At 39.7% G+C, this 21,883-nt stretch overlaps 1 protein-coding gene across 5 annotated transcripts in view; it reads right to left on the bottom strand.

The window, feature by feature from the left end:
- The window catches only part of LOC146498376 (nucleoprotein TPR-like), a 33,021-nt gene extending 11,164 nt beyond the window's left edge, over positions 1-21,857 (bottom strand). For all 5 annotated transcript variants that reach the window (XM_085139817.1, XM_085139816.1, XM_085139815.1 and 2 more), the window contains exons 1-32: positions 21,579-21,857; positions 20,896-21,000; positions 20,125-20,189; positions 18,674-18,764; positions 18,466-18,569; positions 17,740-17,904; positions 17,479-17,571; positions 16,403-16,483; positions 16,216-16,303; positions 15,861-15,998; positions 15,657-15,751; positions 15,032-15,229; positions 14,834-14,941; positions 13,788-14,011; positions 11,938-12,101; positions 11,713-11,837; positions 11,477-11,625; positions 10,986-11,148; positions 9,924-10,058; positions 8,064-8,204; positions 7,680-7,884; positions 7,401-7,597; positions 7,170-7,310; positions 4,888-5,004; positions 4,207-4,410; positions 3,830-4,017; positions 3,468-3,615; positions 2,636-2,773; positions 1,257-1,388; positions 981-1,111; positions 514-724; positions 279-428 (exon numbers count right to left, since the gene is read on the bottom strand). In XM_085139817.1, the coding sequence (XP_084995943.1) occupies positions 279-428; positions 514-724; positions 981-1,111; positions 1,257-1,388; positions 2,636-2,773; positions 3,468-3,615; positions 3,830-4,017; positions 4,207-4,410; positions 4,888-5,004; positions 7,170-7,310; positions 7,401-7,597; positions 7,680-7,884; positions 8,064-8,204; positions 9,924-10,058; positions 10,986-11,148; positions 11,477-11,625; positions 11,713-11,837; positions 11,938-12,101; positions 13,788-14,011; positions 14,834-14,941; positions 15,032-15,229; positions 15,657-15,751; positions 15,861-15,998; positions 16,216-16,303; positions 16,403-16,483; positions 17,479-17,571; positions 17,740-17,904; positions 18,466-18,569; positions 18,674-18,764; positions 20,125-20,189; positions 20,896-21,000; positions 21,579-21,729 (4,545 nt within the window). In that variant the 5' untranslated portion in view covers positions 21,730-21,857. The remainder of the gene's footprint in view (positions 1-278; positions 429-513; positions 725-980; positions 1,112-1,256; positions 1,389-2,635; positions 2,774-3,467; positions 3,616-3,829; positions 4,018-4,206; positions 4,411-4,887; positions 5,005-7,169; positions 7,311-7,400; positions 7,598-7,679; positions 7,885-8,063; positions 8,205-9,923; positions 10,059-10,985; positions 11,149-11,476; positions 11,626-11,712; positions 11,838-11,937; positions 12,102-13,787; positions 14,012-14,833; positions 14,942-15,031; positions 15,230-15,656; positions 15,752-15,860; positions 15,999-16,215; positions 16,304-16,402; positions 16,484-17,478; positions 17,572-17,739; positions 17,905-18,465; positions 18,570-18,673; positions 18,765-20,124; positions 20,190-20,895; positions 21,001-21,578) is intronic.
- Between the last annotated feature and the right edge of the window lie 26 nt (positions 21,858-21,883).

Genomic DNA, 21,883 nt, shown 5'->3' on the forward strand with positions numbered 1-21,883 from the left:
AATACACATAAATATCACACATAATTATGTGTGATAAATAAAACTAGGAGATATTTTTTGCTCTGAACTGACTTCAATCATTAAGTATGAAAGTTATTTGGGTGGACTGCTGATTAACTGGATAGGAATTGATCTAGATGCATAGAGCAGAACTTTTTTGTTCCAAATATCTTAAATACTCCCTCCATGAGCCTTTTTTATTTTTTGGTAAATATGATAAAAAAAATTAAGTTGGAAAAAAATAAAGACTTGCGCTGGTCATGTTTAACTTTGCTCACCTCCTCCTGTTTTTTCTGCACTTCTCCTTTCAGGGCACTCAGCTCCTCCTGGGTCTTGCTGAGCTGCTCCTGAGCTTTTTTCAACTCCTGCTGTACCTCCTGGTTTGGAGCCACCTCGCTTCCTGCTTTAGTAGCTGTTTCACTGACCAGCTGGAAAAGACAAACATAAATCCCCATTGCAGTTGTTCTCCACACTCAATGGGTCCAAACCGTTTCCACAAACCAATCGACGCACCTTGTCATGCTGGGCTTTGAGCTCCTCGTACTGGGTTTTATAGCGTCGTCCAATCTTCTTCACCTGGGTTATGGTCTTGTTCTTCTCCACAATGTCATTGTTTTTTGTTTCCAGGTCTTTCTTCAGAGAGTCTCTTTCGGACGTCAGGCGGGCAACAGACTCTCTGAGGCCATGTAGCTGCGACTGAGCTGAATTTCCACTCGCACTGGATCTGATTCACACATAATCATCTGTGTAAGGTTATTTTTTTGGATGCATTGATCAATTTTCTACTGAGTTGCTGGAAATTAGGTTCTGATCACTTAGGCAGCAAAACTGCAAAAGCCTGGTACAAACCACACAAAAGAAACTAGAGTTGGGAAAGTACCTGGTAGGTATATGCATTCAGTTACGTTCAGTTCACCTTTGTGGCGTTAGTGTATTTAACAGGTGTAAGCCTGTGAGTGTGCGCCTGTGCGTTGCTCTACCTGGCCAGCTCAGCCTTCAGCTTGGCTGTCTCCTCAGCCAGCTGTGTGATGCGCTTCTGTTGAGCCTCTCTCTCCGTGGTGAGTTTCTGTCTCTCCTCAACATCACCGTCTTTCTGTTGGCTGATCAGTTGCTGTAAAAATCAAAATCACAAATCTTCTAAATCTTTTGCTTGTTGACTGCATGTATAAACTACTACACTATGGAGCCACTATAGTGTTGCAGAAATGAAAGAGAGAAAAAAAGCATTTACACATGTACTCAACCTCAGGCATTACCTGATTTTTTGCCTTTAATCGTTTAAGGTCTTCCTCCAACAGCCTCTTGTCAGCCTGCAGGGAGCCATTCTTCTCTGACAGCACAGACAGAGAGTGATGCAGAGGGCTGATGTCTGACTGGAGTTTTGTGACCTGGTGAGACACAATGTTGGGCGTTTTAAAGCTTGCTGCATGTTTGACACCAGACTCTCTGTATGTCAGAGGAAAAATTGTATATAATGTGATCAGCTTCATGAGATGTGCCCTTTTTATTGATCACTAAGCAATCTACATGTCTACGTGACTTTTCACCTAATAACTTTTGTGATGATGAACTTATTCAGCTACTAACCACTTCCTGTCTTCAGAGAACATTCAGATGTAGAGAAGAGAAACCTCAGCTCTTTTACAAGAACATACAGATGTAGAAAAGGGAAAAACCCGTTGCTCTGAGTGACGTTATCTTTGTACACACACACACACAGAAAAGTATAAATAAAGCACGCAGACAGTGATGAGACGCAGGTCTTGCGTTCCATGACTGCCCTCGCGAGTGAAAGACAACTGCAGTGTTTGTGTTTTCTAACTCAGGTGTCTCAAGCTGAAGAACTGCGGGGTGATTCTTAGAAATCCCCTGTCACTGTATTTGTGTCACTTCAGCTGATGTGCACCTTTTGATTTCTGTAACTTGGCCCTATGCAAAGCTCGGTTGAAGACACAAGTATACAATCGTGTTGGTTTTTTACTGCCATTTTAATGACATTCCAGTACAGAAGCTTAGAGATATATACAATTATAGTGAGATATTGCTACAGTTTGAAAACTTGTAACTTTGTGGAAAAAAACGTAAAAAGTCATTTCTTCTGGTTTTGACTTCTTCCCTTCCTATACAAGTGCTTATGTTGAGATATTGCCCGAGCGGTGGCATCTATTGTTTAGGAGAACATAGCAGCGGCTTCTTGCCTCTTATTGACGGGTATAAATAGAACTGCCTGATAATATTGCAGCAGCACAAAAAGTAACCAACGTGGTATATACTGTACACAAGAGTAGTTGCAGTAGGCTTCCAGGTATGCTGTAGTGAAGATCTGTATTGTAACTGACTCCACAACATTTTGTTATAGAAATTTGCTGCAACTGCTTAAGGTGAAGTATGTCAGGTAAAGGGGGGTACGTTATTTGAACTTGTTTCCAGTAGCAGAGCCATTTCTCTTCAGTTGTTTATTATTGCAGATTGTAACGTTCAATCTTTTTTTTGTGAAAATATTATGCATTGAAGAGAAGTTACTTCGTCAGTTATAGCTCTTGGAGAGAAAGGTTACAGTTAGAAAAAAAGAAGACGGAGCTGGCCAAGACAAGCATGAAGACAAACGGTGACATGCAGTGCAGTGCAAACTCACTTTAGCCTGAGCTTGCTGCAGTTCTTGCTCCAGTTTATCTCGGTCCATTTTCAGCATCTTGTTGGTTTCCCGAAGAGCACTGATAGTCTCCATCTTCTTTAGCTGCTCTTCCTGCTGCACTAGAGTTTTTGCTGTAGCCTGACATAGAGGAAGAAACAGATACAGAGAAGTAACAAACAGTATTCTCTATTATGTCCTTTGCACATTTATTAAAAGTCACACTAGCATCCTACGTGCTGCTTATTTTTAAAAAAAAAACACTCTTTCTGGCTAAATCCGGTACGGACGCTCTGAACTTACAATACAAGTTTCTGAACTGACTATCAACCTCACGTTCAAGAAGTTGCATAGTAACAAATTTGTGGAAGTAAAGTTTTACAAAGTATAATGAAGCTCTTCATTCTTTAGTAGATTCTCAAATATTAATCAAGGCCTCTTTTTCCTCCAAAAATAACTTGTTTTGTTTTTTGAGCAAACTGATATTATTTACATTTACTCGGCTAAAGTTACAGCATTATGGTGTTTCAAGTGAGGCAAGAGGTGACTCTTACGGCAACAAAAACCAGGACCTCCCACTATATTGGTGTCACAGCTTCACTAATCTAACTAATCTACAGTCACCACACTATATACACCAGCTTTTAATTGACTACGTTATTTGATCCCAAAAGGTTGACTCTGTTCCTCTGGACGTAGCGTTTTCAATGGGAGAAACATCTCATCACTCATCCAAGTGACTTCTTGTGATTTACTTACCTGGATGATTGAGCATGGATCAAGATATGTTATTTGATCAAAGGTAAAACAGATCAAGCACTCCCCCAACTCATACCTGCATCTTCTCCCTCTCAGCATTTAGGGTTTCTTGTAGTTCCTTTAATTCTCTCTCTTGGTGTTCCACTCGCTGTTTGTAACGAAGAGCTTCTCCGTCAGACGCCTCACATTGCGCTATAGCGATATCCTTTTCCCGCCGCACAAACCTGCACCGCAAATGCACATTTTACACTCAGTTCTACTTTGCACAAGTAAAAGATTTATAATGAAAGAATTATTAGAATTTTATTTCATCATAAGGTGCTTCAGAGGTAACAATGTTTACATACTCTATTATAAAATAAACTGCAGTGTCAGCTATTTCAATACTTTCAATACACAATAACACAAACACTGATCAACCAGCTCGTGTTACAGTACCTGAGTATTTCTAGTATTTGCTCAGTGGTCTTTCCTTCCTCACTGAATGACAAGTCAAGCTGCTGCGGTTGCTGTTGTTGTTGTTGCAGCTTGCGGCTCTTAGCAGCTATTTCATCCATTTGTTCATGCAGGAGGGAATTCTGCTTTCCCAACTCCTCACAGTGACGGCTCTGATTTGACAGATCCTCCTGAATGACAGTCATAGTGAGGACTGTTACGATCATTCACAAACAGTCTTCTAATTACATTTTAATTTTCTTAAACTAAGATTCATAATGTGGTTTGTTCAACTTTATATATCTCAAACAGTTATTCAGACCTGTGTGAAAAGAGGGATGTTAGCTTGCCCGATTAAGATTATTGGGTTGTTGTTCTACCTTCAGCTTTTTCTCTGCTGTACTCCAGGCTGCAGTTTTCTCCTGCAGGAGGGAGGTGGTCTTCTTCAATTCCTCCTCTATCTCCATCTTTTGTGCTGCTCCTTGTTGGAATTTTTTCTTCAGTTCCTGTAGAGCCTCCACATCAGCAGCATGAAGCATTAGCTCCCGCTCATACTTAGCCTGTGCCTCTCCAGCTAGCTTAGTCTGACAGGAGAAGAGAAGGGGAGGGACCTTCAGTTGCATGCCAAGTGTGGTTTTCTTACTGTAGGCAAAAATTAAAAAGAAAATACTGGCAACCGCCAGCGCTACCCCTCAGCCTCCTAGTAAACACACTAATGATATCATTTTCAAAATCCTACATCACCTTGTTGTCAAGTTATCAAGTCCACAAGAGTTTTAGAAAATTGAATCTCAGTGACCTTAACCTCAAACTCCTTCAAGAATTTTAGTAGATGCACCTATGTTATCAATTTGAAAATCTAGATAACTTATTTTTTGAGTTATGAAATTCACAAGAATTTCTGAAAATTAGGTCACTGAGATTCAAGCTAATCCAAGATCTACGTTGCCTTGTTTATGAGTTGTATTGTCATCACCCCACCACCTTTTTACGGCTGAAGGGTAAAAACTGGTAGAAGTACAGTAGAAACCAAGTATATTAATCAATGCACGTGTGTGTACCTGCAGCAGGCTGTCCTGTACAGCCTTCTGCTCCAGAGTTACAGCAGCAGCTGCCCTCTCCAGAGCCTCCTGTTGCTCTACCCGACTGGCCTTCAGACTGCGTTGTAGCTCACACACCTGTACAAAGAGAGTAAAGGAGATTACAGTCATTGCATTATCAAGTTGTCCGTGGATCTATATGTGCCTGAACAATTGAGCTCATTCTATAATTTGCATTTTAAAAACAAATAATTGTTGGTGACTAATTTGTCATATCATTCATAATAATTATGCTCACGTGGGTCATGCAGCACAAAGTTATTAAAGTTGTGATGGTGAAGGCAAACATGGCTGGAAGCGTTACTGTTGGAGATTCAATTCCCAAAAGAGCAGCTACTTTAGTGGTGTGGAATTATTTTAGATACAAACCAGCATATACACAACAGACCACGATAATATGAGTGCAAAAAGCCTGTAATGTCGAAGGGGGGAAATATCTCTAACTTATTTCACCTTCTTAAGCATCAGCACCCAAGCCTGTATCAGGAATGTCTGAAAGCCTGGGAGGAAAGCTCTCCAGCTAATGCTACAAAACTAAAACAAAGTAAGCTAGTTCAGCATGGCATCACCAAGTCTCTCGCCAGTTGTATGACTTGATGTATTCTCAATGATCCAGGTAAGTAAATCCCAAAAGGTTGATTCTATTCACCTGGACGTAGACGATATTACCCAAACTGTCACCATTTGTTTGGCAAAAGATATGATGCCAATCCAAACAGTGGAGAAGGAAGGCTTCATGCAGCTTGTGAGCAGCTAGACCTGCAATACACCCCTAGGGAAAAGGACATTTTTTCAAGACGGCACTCCCGGACTCATTGTTATCTGTGAATTACTATGCACTAACCACAGATTTATAGTCAAGTAGTATGACAGCCTTACCTCAGTCTGAGGCAAAGAACAGGGGGAGAAATTTTATTTTTATACTTCTTAAAGTTATTGCACTTTTTAAAGTAGTTTTCATAGAATATTTCAAGTCAATGTGTTACGTTCATTTTGTCAAATGAATAACAACCAATTTTTTCTGTATTTTGGCAAATTTATTGCTATCGTGGTAATTCTCTGAAATATCGTGTTTGGGCCATATTACCCATTCCTGCACCAAGTGGGTCCTCAGTTGGGTACTGATTTGGGATGCAGACGATAAAACACACGGTATAGGGATTGGTAGAAAAACCTGAATTAAGCCATCTTCAGGGCTTACTTTCCTAGTGACAATGGCATACACAATTAATCATGTGGCTGCCAGTTAATGATCATTGCCATGAGAGTAGAAACAGCTGATGCTCTGTTAAAGCATTTTTAAAAAGCACCTTATATACAGATGTGCAAATAGTTTTTGACTGCCTGGCTTATTTTTTCACGTTTCTTGTTGCCTTTGTATTGTACGTATGGTAGAATCTTTAAGTCGACATCGAGTCAACATTTAGTCACAAGTTGACATCATGGGTGTGAATGTGATGGTAAATTTGGCATACAGCCTTAATGACGTAAAAGAAGTCAACACAGGGACAAAAATTATACACACAGGCTCAAATATATACAAACACTGACTTAAATGTTTTACAAAGTGGTGCCGAAGGTTCTACAATGCATTTTAACTTGACACAGTCAAAGCCTATTTACTTCTCATTGGTCATCATGATTGACTCTAACTGCTAGTTTTTCTTTGTCAGCATAAAAATGTATTTGTCTGAAATGAAAATTAGACTGACCAATATACAACAATGGGAAAGTCCCAGAAATTCAGCAAAGATCTAAGAAATTATAGATTTACGCAAGTCGCGAAGATTTAGTGGAGCAATTTCTAAACAAATGTAGATTCCAAATTTTGTTCAAATTCAAGTTATTCAGATGTGTCTTTTTCCAGACCACGGCAAACTAACTAACTAACTAACTAACTAACTCCAAGGCTCAAGCCCGGAAACTGCTGAAACACCACTGTCACGGTCCACATTGAAGCAAGTTTAATGTAGCCGTGGACTGAGTGGGTGACATCCAAGAAAGAACCCCCTAGTCCAAAATTAACACTTTCAAGCTCAACTTTGCAGCTGCCCACACGGGCACTTGTTTTTAAAGTCATTAAAGATGTATGCTGTTCAATTGTTCCACTCTATTCTAAGAGATCAGTAAAAGTCTAAATTACTATAACATTTATCCCTGATAAGTGTATATATGCAAACTTATGACCACAACACTAAGTAAACGTGTGATTGTATCAGAACACATGTTAAATTATAACTCACTTGTTTCTCCACTGCACCCACAGCCTTTCTTCTTTCCTCTTGCTCTTGCTGCTTCATTTTCTCCAACTCTAAAATCTTCTTCTCCAGCTGCTTCTGCACCTCTTCAGACTCTTTCAGACGAACCTCCAGAGGAGAACGTAGCTAAAGCATGAAGAAAGGTCAGTATGAGAGTATGTTAAAAGGTGCACAGAGCAAGGAAGTACAGTATTTAGTAGTATTTAGGAGCGGTACCTCCTTCTCTTTCTCTAGACTGTCTTCCAGAGTCAGCACCACAGATCTATACTGCTCTACGGAGGCATTAGCACTCTTCAGCTGCTCCTCTAATTCACTCTTTTTCTCCTCAACACTGTGCAGGAGACCTTTCACCTCTGAGAGCTCCTGCTCTGATTGGCTGGGTAGCTGGGAGGCTGCTGGGACTGGAGAGCGCACTGTGGGAGACATTACTATTGTTTTACAGCTGACTTTGAGTATACAGGTACATTAACCCTTTGTACGGCCATAATAACTTACCTCTCAATGGTGCTCGGAGGCCTACGGCCCTGGTAACTGGCGTGGTGGTGGTGCTGGAGGTGGTGGTAGCCTCAGAGGAGGTAGCAGAGGCCAGCTGGGCTTTCAGTGCTGCCACCTGCTGTTCAGAGCTACGCAGCAGCTCCCTGGTCTTCTGCTGCAGTGTGTTTTGGGTCTCCAGCTGCTTCTTAGCTTCTAACAACTGAGCCTGTAGAGCAAATGGAGGTTACAAAGGAACAAGGAATGAAACTCTTATAACACACACACACACACACACACACACACACACACACACACACACACACACACAGTCTATCAGTCTACTCGAGCCATGCGCTCTCCAACAACGTTTACAATGAAAGAAATAAACACAAATATTATACATACGTCCATAGTACGCCCGAGGGCATGTCTCTGTGCCACTTCCTGTTCTAGTCTGGTCTTCATCGAAGCCAGTTCTGACTCCAGTTGTTCTATCTTGTTGTTCAGATGCTGGCGTGTCTCTGTTTCTGCACGCTCCATTGTCAACTGGACATGACATACGAAGAAAGTGAATTTAACACTTTTAAACTTTAGACATGCTTTATACCTATACTGAAGGAGAAAGAGATGACTACCAAAACAGGTGTTCAGAGTAGTCTAAAGCTTTGGTATATTTACATACACCTCATACTACGGCTGGGCCATATTATACTTCACTTTATACTTTATAATGTTAGGCAATGATAAGAAAATGACATATCGTGATAGAATATAGGTAAAATGCGCGGTGCCTTTGTTTTCATACGCACATGGCAGAAAAAGCATGGCGGTGACGGAAAACAAGAAGGGCAAAAGTGGATTGTTGAATGAAACAGATGAACAAGAATTGTTTTTAAAAACCTGCAACCTCAGTGATGTGGAACTGATTTGGTTTTTGTCCGTCAGATACCCACCAAAGCACATTTTTTGTAGAACATGCAAGTGGACCGCCGTTATTACCGTATTTTCTGCACTATAATGGGGCGACCGTGGTTCAGGGAGTTGGGAAGCTCATCTTGTAACCCGGTTTGCCAGTTGCCGGTTTGATCCCCAGCTCTGTTTGTCTTAGTCATTGTGTCCTTGGGCAAGACACTTCACCTACCGCCTACTGTTGATGGCCAGAGGGGCCGATGGCGCAATATGGCAGCCTCGCTTCTGTCAGTCTGCCCCAGGGCAGCTGTGGCTACAACTGTAGCTGCCTCCACCAGTGTGTGAATGTGAGAGTGAATGAATAATGGAATTGTAAAGCCCTTTGAGGGTCTCAAAAAGCGCTATATAAATGCAATCCATTATTATTATTATTATAATTATTATTATAATAAGGCACTCTTAAGAGCCTTTAATTTTCTCAAAAATGAACAGTGCACCTTGAAATCTGGTGCGCCTTATGTATGAATTCTGGTTGTGCTTACTGACCTCGAACTCATTTTATGCTCAAAAATCTGTCAAAAAATGTCTTAGTATGACTTTGGTAAACTACGAAGCCACGCTACTTGATGGATTGTTGGAGCATTACAGCTACCGTAGTCAGGAGCCTAGCGGAGTAATACATACTGCGCTTCAACATAATATTACCGTATTGTGTGTGTGTATAAGGACCCCAAAATGGCACCAGTTAAGAGACATGCGTATGAAGCACATTTTAAACTCAAGGCTATCAATCGCGCAGTAGAACATGGGAACAGAGAATTCAGCATTAATGAGTCAATGGTACAGAAGTGGAGGAAGCACGAAGAATGAGTTGAGTAAAGTTAGACTTATCTGACTGATTTGTTTCGCTTAATGTGCCTTATGATCCCGTGCACCTTACGGTCCAAAGAATATGGACTTGACTTATTTATTTGGCACACTGCAGTTTCATATTGCAAAGCACCTCTTTTTAACTTTTGTGCATATTATACATGGTTATGCTCAGGATATGTCAGCCCATTTCCACTGAAAATGCCTTTTGGTTAAACTATCAGCAAGGTATTTGCATTTGCACCGTTACATTTTTATATAGCTTTAATGCACATAAAAAACAGCTGAGTGAAAGTAAATTGATGGGTTTTTTTTTTTTACACTAATAAAGTTGTGGAATTATATTGATATCAGTTATATCGTTATCGCAAATTTTCCAATATAATCGTGATAAATATTTTTGTCCATATTGCCCTGCCCTACCTCATACATATAGAAATTACCAAAAGCATCATGTCTCCAAACCCTGCTGCTGTAATATGGTACCTGTATGGTCTTGAGGTTGGTGAGCAACAGGTTTTGGTTACGTTGTTCAGCCAGCATAGCTTCCTTCTCTCGACTGAGTCGACTCTCTGCTTGTCTCAACATGTCTCTCTCTTTAGTCAGGTTCTCCACACGCACCTACAGACAGACGCAGGTTACTGATAAAATGACAAAGGTGACAAAAGTGCCCATGAAACAACAAATATGACCATGAACTTGATCCAAATTCAGAGGATCATATGTGTAATATTTTGTTCTTGTTCTCACCAAGAAAGATTATTTTTGTTTTGTCTCGTTCACACCCAAAAGTACACATGATTAGAATTTTAACTTACTAGGGAGCACATTCATTTCCCTTTTTATTCCGTTTATGTTTATGAAGCAACTGCAAAAGCTACGTGAACATAAATTGTTAACATGTAGGTGTCATGTGTGGCTCGGCCATTAAACTGCGAATCCGCCAGTGCTAAAAGATGTTTGAAGTAAATGTGGAATTGAAGCCTAAAACGCACATTGATACAGTCTACTATAACCTCAACGTCACCAATCATTCATAGTGACGTTTAATGTACTTCCAAGGTGAGTTAATATAAACTTCTCAGACATATCACAGGTGTTTAATAGACCAAACCAGAAAGAACTCTGGAGTATTGAAAATCCTCTCTTGTTTTGATCAACTCAGGCTGCGGGCCAACTAGGCCAATTCCATTGCAAAGAGAGAAAAGAAGGCGCGGAAATTTTACAACACAAAAATCTGTCAACCGGTCCTTTAGGTTAAAAAGCAGACAGACCCATTAGTCTAGCAAAATAAGTTATAAATAAAACTCCTTGCAGTGGTCAAGTGGCCCAGCTGTAAATTAAGTTATTACAAGTGCAAAAAAAACCCATATGTGCCTAAATTAAGCTACTATGTTAATATTATCTTAGGAAAATATTAGTTTTAATGTTTAATGTTCTCACAATACTGTGGTCTCTGCTATATTTAGAATGACATCCAGCCCAACTGACTCCATAAGTCCCTTTATCTTTCTAGCCGTCCTGATCCCCACTGCTTGTCTTGCTCACCTCTTCCAGAGCAATTTTTTCATTAGCCTGTCTCAGGTCCTGGCTCATTGTGTGGATAACGTGCTCGTGTCGCTGAGCTGTTGCAGACATCTTTTGGTTCCTCTCCTGAAGGATAATGATCTCTCGGCGGTATGCTGATACAGCCTCCTGGAGTATTTCGTATCTGGTATTTAGAAACACACACAGATCTCAGCCTTTAAAAATAAATCCTGGCAACTCCCAGTACTACCCCTAAGCCTCCTGGTAGACACACCAATGGTATCAATGCTACATCACTTTGTTATTGCATTCACAAGATTGAGAAAAATTTCTTCTGACCTTGAGGTCACTGACATTCAAACTCGTACAAGATTTTTAATAGATGCAACTATTGTATCAATTTGAAAACTGAGTCACTGCATTTAACAACAATACTCCTTCAGCCATTTACAGGCGAGGGGTAAAAAAAAAAGCATAAACTGTCACATTAGTGTTTTGTGTCCTAAACCCACCGCTTGTTGCTGAACTCCAGCTGAGAAGTCAGCTTGGCATGGCTGGAGCGGAGTTCTGTCAGCTGCCTTTGCAGCCGATCATTGGTTTCATTCAGTATCCTGTCGTTCTCTGCCTTCTCCTTCTTATACAGCGCGAAGGCGTCATTGAGCTGGGAACAGACGCACATCAGAAGAGCTTCAAGAATTCGATTCCTAACTCAACGTTCACTTTCATATAGAGATGTGCTCGTGTGTACCTGTTTTAAAGCTGCTTTTGTCTGAGCATTCTGTGCCGACTCTGCAGCAGCAGCTCTCTGAGGAGTAGAGCGAGTAGCTGGTATTGAAGAGCGGCCGTGTGCAGGTTGGGGAGAAGAGTCTTGACCTGAAGTTGCAAACAAAATAAATAAATAAAAATAAAAGCTTGACTGTGTGTGTATTCACCAACAAAGATGCTACATACAGGTCTTAGTATTTTTTGTCACCTTGAGGAGGCAGACTGAAGCCAGTGCTCTGTGTCAGCAAAGCCTTGTACATGTCTCTCTGCCTTGCATTTGAGTCTGCCAGCTGTTTCTGCTGGTTCCTCTGCTCTCTCAGTTGCTCCACCTCCTTATGAAGTCGATCCACACTGGACTCCAACTCTGATATCCTACAAGAAACCAAGGGCACATGCTTCATCTTTAAAATACACTAAATAATGTGGATTGCACAACACTGGACATTATATTCCTCATTTCCAGTTAATACTTGTACAGCTGCTGTTATTGTGTATATATATATTTATATTTCTTCATACATTCTTATATATTTCTATACTGTGTATTGTGTTGTACAGTTATTTTATTTTCAACTTTAATTTATATATTTTATCTTATTCTTTCCCAGTTAAATTTACCCTTCATTCTAATTTGTGTTGTACAGTTATTTCATTTTTAACTTAATTTTTATATTTTATTTTATTTTATTCCTTCCAAGTTAAATTTACCCTTTTTAATTTTCATATTTATCTCCTATCTTATTCATAGCCTTTTCTTTTTTCTTTAGGTCACGAGCAGTTGTCTAAGCATTTCACTGCATATCGTACTGTGTATGTGACAACTAAAATTTGAATTTGAATTTTGATTTTAAAATAGACAGATATCTTCCCTGATTAACTACGATAAATAAAGATATCAGTTGACTTCATAATTAACTGGTTGACAGTAATGTGAATACCAAGATAAATAATGTATTAATCTTGCAATATTGTTAAAAATACTACAATAAAGTATTTACAATCCCCGTTCCATGACAGGTAAAATAGCTATAATTCAATTTGATAATTTGCAAATGAATTAAACGAATATTTAATTAAAATAGTGCAAATGCAAGATTTAAAAGGTTGAGTCTGAGACACTGTTCACTTTTTTTTTTTTTAAATATTTGAGCTCATTTTGAAGTTTTAAAAAGAGTACACTCTCAGGAACTTGGAAATTTGCAGTTTAGAAAACAAAACAATGTTTAAAATTTTCAGCAGCTCAGTAGTTCATTGCCTAAAAAGACTCATGTAGTCCAGACTCATTCCATGAAAATATTTTCATGGAATGAGTCTGGACTACATGCTCACCAGCTTAGCCAGGCTGTTGCAGAATGTGTTTTAGCATTAATAATAACAAATAAATAATAATGCTGAATTCAATTGAAATCACACAATCACCCACAGAGCGGCAGCAAGCCTCTAACGCAGCGGTCCCCAACCTTTTTTGCACCGCGGACCGGTTTATGCCCGACAATATTTTCACGGACCGGCCTTTAAGGTGTCGCGGATAAATACAACAAAATAAAACTAGTACCGGTACCGAAAAAATAAGATTTATTCATAACACACATGAAAAGACCCAGGAAAACCAAGTTAACAATAAAAACAATAACAAAATAATGCCGAAAACCGATAAAATCCCTGAAAACCATACATTTCATACCTGAGCCTCACGTCTCGCGGCCCGGTACCAAACGACTCACCGAGGCACGAAGGTTGGGGATCGCTGCTCTAACGCATCTTTTGAGATTCCTTAATCAATCTTTGATCAAATTACCTAAGAACAAATGCTGACTAGTTCTACTGTGACTACCACACCAGACATTACAGTCCAATCTTTTGTCATCTCAGTGGCGTGCAGACACCAAACTCCCAATGGTTAGATTGATTTGCTTCTGTACATCCAATTAAAATCACATCTACTAGTTACTGAAAGTTCAGTGTTAAGACATTTGTGTTACTGCATTGTGGACACAATTGTACACCAATTATAAAAACAAGTAGCAGGGCTAAATATAATAGCCCCATCACATTTACCGTGCTGATGTTACTTGGCTCTGCTGTTTGTCCTTCTCCTCCTCCAGCTCCCTCAGCCTTCCCAGAAGGCTTTGGTTGTGTCTCTGGAGCTCCTCCACACTGCGGAAAGACAGCTGGTGAGGGCTGATCACCTCTGAAGTCCTAGAAATGTCAGCAGAGCTGCCGTCATCCTTGGTCACGTGGTTGCCCCTGGCTTCCTCCAACTCCACCAGAAGACCACACACCTGGAGAGAAATGAATCAGTGCAAGCTCTACTCTGTGTTTGACATTAATAATTTATTATTTCCCCACTCACATGATGGGCATTAAACCTAATCGGATATAACAGCACTAATGAATGAATTTCTTCCGTGTATTTCTCTGAATATCTTAGGCTACGTTCACGCTGCAGGCAAAAGTGCATCAAATCCGACTTTTCTGACCCTATGCGACCCATATCCGATCATGGTATGACAGTTTGAACGGCACAAATCCGATATTTTCAAATCCAATGTAGGTCACTTTCGTATGTGGTACTGAATCCGATACATATCTGATATTTTAGAAAGCGACTGCTGTTTGAATGGTCATGTTGCATTAAATCTGTCTTTTACGTCACTGACACAAGACAGACGGCCTCCCACATCCCAATCCCACCACTCCTGGTTCTGACTCCATGTCTATATATACCTCTGCACGGAGGTAGCAGCCACTGCTGCAAACAAGGCCATTGTTACAGCTCTCTTTTTTCTCAGTGTCCTTCTTTCTCTAATTAATTTGTCAAAATTCTGTCGGTTACGACTGTGCAGAAATTGATAGAGTGCTGCAACAACACCTACTAGCTCTGTAGCCGCCACTTTTTCTTCCGTAAACAGAGCATGTTGTGTGTGACGTCTTCTCTTGCACATGCGGGCTGCTTTGAGGGCCGTGAACCGTTCACACTAGAGCACGTTTGCTGTCACATTTTATTTGTAATGTGAACAACCAGACAAAAACAAAATCGTATTTGATCAAAAAAATTGGAATTGAGCATTAAGACCTGCAGTGTGAACGTAGCCTTAGCATACCTGAGCAGATGCATCCTCCAAGAGTCTTTCAATCCTCACTTTCTCTCTCTCCAGGGTATCACAGTGCTGCTTTACCTCCTCTTTCTCTTTTTGCAAACTGTAGATTTCCTAATGGCAAAAAATGAACAATATGTAAGTTTTATGTAACCAAACAAATCAAAAAGTGAATCAATCGGGTTTATAAAACAGCTGCTTTACTGTTCGAGCTTGCTCCAGTTTGTTGCACAGGGAGGCCATGGATCTCTGCATGCTCTCGTACTCCTCCCTCTGTTGTTTCAGGACAGGAGCTTTGGATTCGACCTCCTGAACAATCTCATCCAGCACACGGCTCACTCTCCTCGTCTCTTGCTTCTCCAGCTGAAGGTGTGTCTGACACTCAGCATACGCATTATACAGCTAAACACAGAGACAGCAAAGGAAGAATTCTTAACCACAAAAGTCTACACTGCTCTCTACACTACAGTAGTACAGATACACTACTGGAAGGACGATTTACAGCACACTTGAAAATATCTAGAAACTTGCAATATATCAGAGTGTCTCAAGTAACAACCACAATAAACAAATGAATGGTTATCCTTGGTTAAGCCCTCCCTTTTTTTTTGACGTAACATAGCAAAGCAATACAATGCTCTCTAATGGCCTAAAATTTTGTTCAAAACACTCCTTTGAAAATCTGCTCCATGATGATGTGGTTTATGGCACCTTTTCTGGATATTCATAATACCAAATAGCCCTTCTACCACATCCCAAAGGTGTTTTATTGGATTCAGACGTAGTGTCTAATTCTCACTGACACCTTGGTAAAATCCTGTGAACTCACATCAAAGAACTTCATGCCAGGTTTAACAATCGCTGCAATGGAGGCTGCTGAAGGGCACATGGCATCCAACTGTTCTTCAGTCATAGAAGGCATGCCTGGAACACAACATGCACATGTAAATAAAGCTGTTATGGGTTTCCAGAGACATTCTCATAAAAGCAGACTTCAGCTTGATAAGCACAGGTAAGACGTGTGTGTTCTTACAGCAGTGTTTGCCTGCAGCCTTCACTGTAGCATTTTCCAACTCCTTCTCCATTTTCTTGATCTTCTCTTTAAGCTCTTCTTCAAGACGAGTCTTTAGCTCCTCACCCTCTGACACCTTCTTTTCTAGAGCCTTATTGGCTGCAAAGAGAGCAAAATCAACCACACAGAGTTCATCAGTAACACTTTGAATATGGAAAGGTACAGAGCAGGTTAAATATATTAAGAATACACATTTACTACAAAGGCTATGGGGTTGATGATGGCACTAGTTTTTGTTTGCATTATAAACTAATATTCAGACTTTTTATTTAATGACCAGGTGTGCAGAAACAAAACTAAAAACATGGATTTGTACCTTCAAGTGTTTCTTTCACCAGCTTGCTGAGTTCTTCAACAGCTCTGCTCAGTTCTTGGGTCTTTGTCTCCATGTCTGTTGCTGCCCCCTACAGGGAGGAAAACAATGACTCTTAGAAGAACATGGCACTACAGTGTGACAGAAGGTCTTAGTTATTTAAGCAACAACTATCTTAGTGACTTTTCACCTTATAGAGTGAAGACAACTTGACATGAGCATTGAGTTCGTTGCGGTACTTCTCTTCCATGGCGCTCTTCTCATCTTTGACCTGGAAATACACAAAATAAATGCAATGCATAAAATATGTGTATGCAATCACTGTAACATTAATTAAATTGGCAGATTAAAAAATGCTGATCAATTGTTTGATCAATAAAACCATTAAACATACTTGAAGAGATCTTTCAATAAATCCTGGAGCACAAAGTTTCGAAGGCAACTAATTAGAGTTTAAGCGCTTAAACACAGCTCTGTAGCTCACCACTGTCACCATGGAAACACAAACAAGAGGGTTTCACCCTCATTTGCCACTAAAATCACAGCTCCAATAGAAATGTATTCATGAGCAGCGCGTAAAATGAAAAGTCTGATAACACACTACAGAGACAGTGACGTTGGCACAGTTTAACGTGGAGTTAGTCTGTTTACAGTGAAGAGCAAAGAGGCGGAGCCATTACTGAGATGTTGAGTGAAAGAAAATATGTTTCTAGCATCCAAAACAGCAGCGCTGTTCCTGTGATCAGAGTTAAAACCTTTACTGGGAAAAAGCTGGTGGGAGTCCTTTATCAAAGCACCTGATCAACAAACTCAGACATAAATAAAAGCAAACTTTGTAGCTCCTGACACATGCAGAAACATGTTCAAAAACTCAAAGCTTTCCAAGAAGACAGAGTATAGATGACATTTTTATGACTTATCACATATGTATCTTATTTTATTGGACTTTGACTCTACTTGATAGCATTTATACATTTTTGCATTTAAGAAAATGTTTTCTCTAAAAACTAAAATTGAATATGACGCATAAAAACAAAGGAGTTTTTTGGTGTTTTTTTGGACAAATGAAACAGATGACGGACAAAACAAAAACAATGCAGTTTCTAAAATGGAAACCAATGAACAGTTCATTTTGAAAGACCTTTATTTTTTTCTCTTTTGAATATTTATTATTGCTCATTAATAAGTCAAAAGTATTTCTTATCCAATTAATCAATTACTAAAATAATCAAATGCTGCAGCCCTACACAAGTGTTTCTGTGTTACCTGTTTCAGTTTGTTGTTGAGGTCTTCAGCTCTTTTATTCTGACTTTCACCGGTTTCCTTCAGAACAGCGAGTTGACTTTCCAGTACAGCCACCTGTGGAAAGGAAATATTGTTAATAAAGACGTTAGCGCTGTGGCTAGAATAGCTAATTAACCCTACATATTCCACAACTACTGATAATAAAGGAGATTAAAACCAACAGGGAATTTACATTCAGTTTATACAGTACTGAATGTAAATACAGTACTGTATCAATCCTACCTTCTGCTCGCTGCTCTTCAGACTGCTCTGCAGCTCCAGGATCTCTTCGCCTTTCTCTCTGTTGGTGTTCAGCAGTTCCTCAGTTTTGGTCTTTAGCTCTGCAGTCAACCACTCGATCTTCTTCTCAAGCAGCTCCTTCTCCTGCTCCATGCGCTTCTCCCGGTGCTGTAAGATACATTTCCAGTAACACTTCTCTCTTCACACCACAGAAGATTTCCAGAGGAAAAAAATGGCATTTTAAAGGGGGACCAATTATGGCTTTTACTATGAGCTCAAAAATAAATAATTCGCAATCTTTGTTCAACCTGAACAGGCCTCAACACATCTTGTCTGAACGAAACAGTTTCATTTTCTATCCCTTTAAGACTGTCCAACTAAAAGGTCACTGTCTTCTAAAAGCCTGTCCCTTGTCTGGCTTCCACAAGTAGAACTCAGTGCCAGTAAGCACTTTCTCTGCAGGACTGCAGGCCTTCTCGATTAAGTCAAAAATAATGATTATTGTGATCAGTCATTTTAGCCTCAAGCCCTTGCAAGACGACCCCAAGCCCGTCTCGCAAGTGCAGCTGCTGTTCTTGGCAGACTGCAGTTTAAGCAAACATCTGAAACACAGATTAAAGCAAAGCATCTGTTTGTGTGTAATATTATGCTTCTTACCTGCTTATTGTGTAGTTTATTTGGTGTGTTTAACATAAGGTGAACCTGTTGGTGTGTGTGTGTGTGGCGCACCTGTACAGATGCTGCAGACGACTGTATCTCGTCCAGTTTTAACTGCAGCTCCATCTTCACTTTGTTTGAGTCTGTCAGTTTCTCATTGAGACGTTTCACATCCTCTGCAAAGACAAATCCACAGACCACAAAAAGAAGCGTTAACAGGTTTCCACTGAACCAAACATGCACAATTTATCGAGGTGTATAGCTTCTGTAGTGAACTTACCAGAGACGTTCTCCACCTCCTGTGTTCTCTTCTCTAGCAACCGCTCCAGCTCTCTCTTCTCTGCCTCAATCTCATACTTGGTCTTGGTTTGCTGTATCCATACATACGTGCACAAACAGTACTTGAATTATACTACTACACTAAGAGTGTGTAGAAAATTGAAATGTGTAACAATTATCCGGTATCTCCAGCAGACTTCTAAAGGAATTTCTGTGTTAATGATGAGTAAAAGGTCTCTTTTTTATTAGCTGAGGTAATGGTTTTTCACTAATTCACACAGGGTCAAAAACATACAGACTCAAACACATGCGTACACCCTCACTAATACTTGGTTAAATGTCTCTTAGCAAGATGCACCTCAAACAGAGGTAGCCATCAACAAGAGCTTCTGGTATAACTCTGGATGGATATTTCAGCACTCTTCTTGGCAGAATTAGTACAGACTCTTCACTCTGGAGGAGTATGCAAAAATTGTGAAAGGAATCCGATACAAGCCAGTAAGTCAGGAAAGCTCACTTGTGACCAATGACAGTGATACTGACGTGAGTTGTTGAGAATATCCTGGTAAGCGCTGCTGTTTTTACACGTGCTAGCTACTCTTAGCCAGTTTTAGTGAAGCTTTATTTGAAGAGGCTCTAACATTGCTGCACTCTGACACTTGGTGACAAAACTCTCACACAATGTAAGAATAAACTGTTTAGTCTGAAAATGCAGAAAAGGAATTATAATTTGCCTCCATATCAGACACCACAGTTCTCTTCTCCAGACCAGTCTCGAGCACATACATAAAACCCAGGGCAACAGTGTCCATCGTGAGTACTATATCCAAGATGGAGGGGCACACATGGTAGCTCCTAATAACTAGTGCCTGCTCCTATGCGTTTTTAATAGATCACTTCTGAGTTTATGAGAATGCAGTAATTAGTTAGAAGATGTAATTACACACTCATCAATGTATATTTACAAGTACAATAATCCTTTTTTCTGTTAAATAATCTCAAAATGATGCTACCATTACCAAGCTTAAAGATGTTGATTTTAGAATAGTTTATATTTTTGGTGAGTCCACTACAGCATACAATTCTAGGATATATGCTTCAGTGGGAAATCCCTCAGACCTCACCTCCCTAGAAATGTAACTATACGTCAAGTCAGCACAGCCCATGACTACTGTGATTGGCCTGTTCTGTACCATCGATTCCTCCTGTGCATTTCTGGCTATTTTTTCACTGCAGTTTATCAATTTATCAGTAACGGATTAACAATCATTGTCTACTAGCAGCAACCAACCAACCCACCCAGTGATATCATGCTATGTACTCGCACAACATGGCAGTAAACACTAACCATGTTCAAAGATTTAGCTAGGTGTAGCACCGATAAATGAAGCATAATTGTATCAGCACAGCTTTTAAGTTATGTCAATATAAAGCCCTTATGGGCATGTTTACCTGTTGCGATGGTTTATCTTCGGTGCTCTCTCCTTCTATTCCCTTTAGAGCGCTCAACTCTTCATCTGAAGAGAGAAACATTACAACCCATGGCATCACGAGATCCAGAAAAACAGTGCTAGACTACACTAAAACCTCATGATTCATTTAAAAACAGTCTCTGGTAAAGCATAAAATGACAGTACAATGAATTACACTAGATTTCTTTTAATAACCCTCACACCCAAATCAGGTGCCATTAGCAGCTGTAACCTCTGAAATGTCTAACTCAGAGTGTGTTTGCAGAAACATTTCAGCCAGTGTTATAAACTAAATAGGCCTTGTTTAGGCCTATAATATAGAACATCAACAAGGATGGTCATCTATAACAGCAGAATATCAGCATTGGCTAAAACCAATATCACTTGTTATCAGCCTTACAAGACTGTGCAAACATTTCAAGCCACCCCTCGGTTATTTATATTTTTCTAGGAAAAATGGGAAATGTAAGTGAATAAAAACAAAATATTGTTAAAACTGTTCAGTTACTAAAGATCTATTTGATCTGAAACAACAAACAAATTTTAAAAAGAAACTAAACAAATGGAATAACATCAGCATCTGATTTCAACCTACATTTTTTTATAATCCTGTTTTCCCAGAATTTCACAATCAGTGCATCATTAAACATCAGTGTAATTTTTTTCAAAGTGGACTGTACAATTAAGTTCTGTGCTGATATAGACAACATGTAGAATAAAGACACCGGCTGATATGCATATGATGACTTACTGAGCTTTTTATTTTCCTCCTTGAGGGTTTGCAGATCTTTGGTAGCAGACAAGATCTGTTCCTGACTCTCCGCCAATCTCTTCTCCATGTCAAAGTACTGTTGCTCTATAAGGGGCAACAGTCAACAGGAACACAGGTGTATACAAGAAATTACACTTCAGTACTTGTCCGGTCACAAACACAGATCTGCAATGCTGATTATTATTTATTTATATTTTATATATATCTCTATATAATATTTACATATATATTAACTTATAATTTGACAAAATCCCCTTTTCAGTACTGATAAAAGGTAGTGCCAAACTCTATTCGAATTTACAGTAACATTGTGTGCATTTGGTTAATGGCGACAACATAAAAACACAGGCTGGTACAAGATGTTTTTCAATAATTTGGGAACTGTTTTTTTTTTTTTTTTTATTTCAACACACTACACATCACTGCTTAATAATAAAATAACTTCAACAACTGGACACATCTCCCTTCCGCCAAAATTAGCCTTAGCTTGATAGCGCAGCTAACGTTAGCGTGCAGGAGTAAGGGTAGTGAAACACATACAACATGTTTTATACCCAAACAGAGTGAGTACTCTAAATACTAGAATACTGGAATCTAGCAAACAACAAAAGCAAGTTAAACGCCAAATAGATAACCAATACGGACTTGTTCTAAGTACCCACCGCTGTCTGCTTTGAATCGCTCATGTTGAGTCTGGAGCACCTCGTTAGCATTCTGCAGCTCCGTTACAAACTTCTCCAACTTGTTCTGGATGCCTTTCGGGAGCTTATTCAGCTCCGTCCGCTCCAGAGCCTGAAGCAGGACGACCGCCATCGCTGCCTACTCGTCCCGAAGAATAACGTTAAACTCTTGTAAAATAATCTTAATCTGTGCACCGTCTACAACCAAACTAATAACTAAAAAATGTCAAATTAGACGCGTACACAGGCAGGAAGTTTGCTTCATACTTTCAAAATAAGGTAATGAA

This window comes from Neolamprologus multifasciatus, chromosome 18 (assembly GCF_963576455.1).
Source record: "Neolamprologus multifasciatus chromosome 18, fNeoMul1.2, whole genome shotgun sequence".
NCBI classification, from domain to species: Eukaryota; Metazoa; Chordata; class Actinopteri; order Cichliformes; family Cichlidae; genus Neolamprologus; species Neolamprologus multifasciatus.